Source organism: Macrobrachium nipponense, chromosome 35 (genome assembly GCF_015104395.2).
Source record: "Macrobrachium nipponense isolate FS-2020 chromosome 35, ASM1510439v2, whole genome shotgun sequence".
Classification (NCBI taxonomy): Eukaryota; Metazoa; Arthropoda; class Malacostraca; order Decapoda; family Palaemonidae; genus Macrobrachium; species Macrobrachium nipponense.
Window position 1 is genome coordinate 57,125,026 of NC_061096.1, and position 5,092 is coordinate 57,130,117.

General features: G+C 38.4%; 1 protein-coding gene across 1 annotated transcript in view; it reads right to left on the bottom strand.

Moving 5' to 3' along the window:
* LOC135208370 (dnaJ homolog subfamily C member 3-like) overlaps positions 1–255 on the bottom strand; it is a 1,449-nt gene extending 1,194 nt beyond the window's left edge. Inside the window, exon 1 of the mRNA XM_064240471.1 lies at positions 1–255. This exon is cut by the window's left edge and continues 1,194 nt beyond it. Coding sequence (XP_064096541.1) covers positions 1–255 — 255 coding nt within the window.
* Positions 256–5,092: the final 4,837 nt, after the last annotated feature.

Genomic DNA, 5,092 nt, shown 5'->3' on the forward strand with positions numbered 1-5,092 from the left:
GGTGGCATAGAAAAGGTCGTCTTCAGTGTCCATCCGGGCAGTTGCAGCAGCATCTTGAGCAACCTGGAGAGCTGTCTGGCCTACAATGCACTGATGTGCGCGGCCAAGAAGTCCTCCCAGAACAAGAGATGCTGCGTTATTACCAATATACAATCCGAGGATTCGGATTCCATTTATAATAGGTTGTACCACTGATCCGGTAGGGATCAGAGCCATTGCATTTTTCACAAAGTTAAATTTACCAAGAGCAAACATGGTTGCCTTTCTTTCCACCCGATCTAAACGTCAGAATTGGAAAATGCCATTGGAGCTCCAGGGATTCCGCCGAACCTCATTTCGGCTTCGATGCGTTTTTTTCAGATTCCTGGCGGAGTCTCCTTTCGGAAGGGCTTGGAGCGACTGAAGGCTCCTCCTGAAGACTTCGACGGCTTCAGCAGAAACCATGCAAATGGAGACGACTTGAAAAGTAAGTCAATAAATAATATCTCCGTCGGGAGAGGAACTGAAAAGTCAGCTGGAAAGTTTTATACTATTTCAGTTACAGATGATTAAAAAAGAAAAAATTTATTTTAAAGATTTAAGAATGAAAGAAAAAAAGGGGCTTTAAGCTTATTTGATGAGGGAAGCGTAAAATTCTTGAGTTCACGCACACACACACATACATATACATATACATATTCATATATATATATATATATATATATATATATAGTATATATATATATGTATATATATATATATATATATATATATATATACATATATATATATATACATATAATAGATATATATATATAGCAACCATGAGAGAGAGCTTAGTATGCAGTTTCATCGAATTATAAAGTCATTTATTTATTTATTCATTTAAGTATAGTCAGCAACACCTTCAAAAAGGGGTTGGATTTTTAAGCTCATCCCCCCCCCCAACACACCCTACCCCCTTATTTTCGAAAAGCGTTTTTAACAGCATGTTTTAACAGCACTTTCAAACAGCGTTTTAACAACATTTACAACAGCGTTGTAACAGCACTTCCAAGAGCGTTTTAACAGCACTTCCAACATTTTTAACAGCATCTTTTAACAGCACTTCCAATATTTTTAACAGCACCTTCAAACAGCGTTTTTGACAGCATCTTTTAACAGCAACTTCAAACCATTTTAATAGCACCTTCAATGGGATTTTTAACAGCACCTTAAAACAGGATTATTTAACGCACCTTCAAACAGCGATTTTAGCAGCATCTTTTAACACCAAACTCAAACAGCATTTTAACAACACTTTTAAAAAGCGTTTAAAAGCATCTTTTATTAGTAATTTCAATAGCATCTTTAACAGAAGTTTTTAACAGCACCTCCAAACAGCGTTTTAACAGCATCTTTTAACAGCAATTTCAATGGCATTTTAACAGCAGTTTTTAACAGCACCTCCAAACAGCGTTTTAACAGCATCTTTTAACAACACTTTCAATGGCATTTTAACAGCAGTTTTTAACAGCACCTTCAAACAGCGTTTTAACAGCACTTTTAACAGCACTTTCAATGGCCTTTTTTAACAGCACCTTCAAACAAGATCATTTAACACCACCCTCAAACAGTGGTTGTAACTGCATCTTTTAACAGCACCTTCAAACAGCGTTTTAACAGAATCTTTTAACCACTTTCAATGGCCTTTTTAACAGCACCTTCAAACAAGATAAGTTAACATTACCTTCAAACAGAGTTTTAACAGCATCTTTTAACAGCACTTTCAATGGCATTTTTAACAGCACCTTCAAACAGCGTTTTAACAGCAACTTTTATCAGTACTTTCCATGGCATTTTTAACAGCAGTTTTTAACAGCACCTCCAAACAGCGTTTTAACAGCACTTTCAATGGCCTTTTTAACAGCAAGCACCTTCCATCAAGATAATTTAACATCACCTTCAAACAGCGGTTTTAACTGCATCTTTTAACAGCACCTTCAAACAGCGTTTTAACAGCATCTTTTAACAGCACTTTCAATGGCATTTTTAACAGCAACTTCAAACAGCGTTTTAACAGCATCTTTTATCAGTACTTTCCATGGCATTTTTAACAGCAGTTTTTAACAGCACTCCAAACAGCATTTTAACAGCTTCTATTAACAGCACTTTCAATGGCCTTTTTAACAGCACCTTCAAACAAGATAAGTTAACATCACCTTCAAACAGCGGTTTTAACTGCATTTTTTAATAGCACCTTCAAACAGCGTTTAACAGCATCGTTTAACAGCACTTTCAATGGCATTTTTAACAGCACCTTCAAACAAGATCATTTTAAAGTCTAATGTTAACAAAATTTTCACGAATCAGTGTTTCTAATTGAAAAACATATTTAGAAAAATAACAAATTGTAATATTTTTATATTATACATAGATCTTATAATGTATATACAAAATTGTAAAATATAATTTGGAAAGTAATATTTCTTAATAAAAGAAAAAAAAGTATTGAGGTTCACCTAAAAAAAAAAAAATTTACCTAGGGAGATGCCGTAACACGCCGCACGCCCCGCAACATGTGCGCGCCATTTATTAACCGTGTATGAAGGCACCATAAGGGCACCGCACGGCGCCGTAACATCACGCCATAACCCTCCCTCGCAGATGGTACGACGTCGCACTACATCGCACCACGTGGGGTGTGGTGCGGTGTGGCACGGCACAGTGCGGGTTCTTACCTCTTTTGTTGTGCCACGCCGCTTACGGCTTCGTGCGAGATCATCAACCCGCCAGACGCCACGCACAAATTTGAAATGATTTAAAATCCTGGCGGCGTCGTGCGGCTTTAACGGTCTTCCCCTGCTCCCGCCAGCGAGGTGGCGCGCTTTTGGTGCGTTTATAGTGCGGTTTCACGCGGTTTCTTGCGGTCCCACACCGCAACAGACCGCACCACAAAAGTGCGTAAGTGTAAACCAGTCTTTAGTAGTTTCATTTCTGTTTGTAGAATTTATCCTTTTAAGTGTAATTCTGTGCTGTGGCCCATTTGCTTCTTTACTGGGCTGTTTGGTTGTTCTCTATCTTACTTTTTTCGTTTTTATGTTTACCTTTGAGATTTCGAAGCTGTTTTTCATTCTTATATGATATTTTAACCCGACGAGGTGTATGAAGAATACACGAAAGCACTAGGTATTGCTGCTTTTCAATTTTTTCCTGTTGGCCCTTGATATATATATATATATATATATATATATATATATATATATATATAATATATATATATATATAGAGAGAGAGAGAGAGCGAGAGAGAGAGAGGGAGAGAGAGCTCTATGAAGATGAAAACTTTACAAGTTATACCTATATATTTTGAATAATTCTGTATTTCTGATCACTGCTGAAATATATATGGTTGCAATGTGTGTATAGTGATTTATGGTCCTTTTTTATTACACACGCTAATATTATATATATATATACATACATACACAGGGAACGGACTTTAAACTTTTTTAACTGAAATGTTTAAATCTTGGATTCTTACAAAAAAAAAAAAAAAAACTACTCAGTATAAATTTTCTCGTCATTATTTTGCAAAAAAAAAAAGTCATTATTAAATTCTGGTAGTTTTTCATTATCATTAAAATATTCTTCATTTTACTAACAGTAGCGAGAGGCGTAATAGTGATGTTTTGCCCTCTCATTCTCTCTTGTCTTATCCAATCATAAAGTTGATTCGACAGTTCTCTGTTTGCTTGTCACCTCTAGTCTTCTGTAAGAGTTTGCTTCTCGCTTTCACACCTCTTTTCATCTTCAGAGATACCTGGACATTAAAATTTTAATGAATAGATCACCCAAGGGAAGTCACCGCACTGGAGCAGTGTCCTCGAGACAGAACACACACACGTATGAACAGCACCCAGTTCCTCTCTGCTTCCAAGTGATACTACCTAGGAGAGTAAGGTACTGGGTACTCATGACTATGCAGGGAGACCTATGCAGTGGCCCCAAACCACCAGTCTAACCGACAGGGGAAGCAAGGTCATGTGACAGAGAAAATGTTTCGGAAATCTGAGTGGGATTTGGACACAGGACCAATGTAATGGAAAAATGTCAAAATCAATCAGTTACCACTAGGCTATCTTTACCCAGGGCTGTCTGATAAGGCTGAGAAAAGTATGGTTGGCCTCGATACTCTGCACTTTGCATTAGGCAAGACGAATCAGTTACAGTGTTCGCTGGAAACTGTTAATGCTCTTATTCCAGAAGACATGGCCAGTCGTCTTGGATGCATGACAAATATGCATTGTTTTGCAAGGTCAGCAAGCAGAAGTTGGGTTTGCCTCATGTTGGGTCAAGGAATTCCCTTTTACCCTCCGACTTCCAATTAAAGGAAAGTCACTCCAAAGCCTGGCCATGTGGACAACTGATTACCCGAAGCCATGAGAGAGATTACAAAAAACCAGCTTCATTGGTAAATTGTAGAAACAATGGAACAGGGAAGTTCGTTTGTTTCTTTGTATTTTGTTTTTACGTTGCGTGGAACCAGTGGTTATTCAGCAACGGGACCAACGGCTTTACGTGACTTCCGAACCACGTCGAGATTGAACTTCTATCACCAGAAATACAAATATCTCACTCCTCAATGGAATGCCCGAGAATCGAACTCGCGGATACCGAGGTGGCACGCAAACACCATACCGACCACGCGACTGAGGCGCTGGAACAGGGAAGTAGAGAAGCTGTGGAACAGTGAATATGACAGACACTGATGACACGACTAGGCTAAGAGATCTGGGCCTTAGTGCTGTAAATGGACGTTGTTATTAAATTACACTGCATTAGTACCTCTTCAGAGACAGGCCTTTAAACCTGGGACTCGTGCGACCTGTTGGCAATGACAAAGATGCTAACCTGAGCTGTTAAAACCTGGTTAGTCTGCATCTTCCTTCAGTATCTCGGAGTTCTAGCATAAAAGTTTGAGGATATCAAGAGGAGGTGTATTCGGGATCATCAGTCTAGAATTCTATAAAGCACACTACCACTTATCATGAGTAAGAAGTGAAGGAGTCAGATAAATAAGAAGAGCTCGTAAGTATGCAGGTTGTGCTTATAAGTACTTTCCATCACGTTCA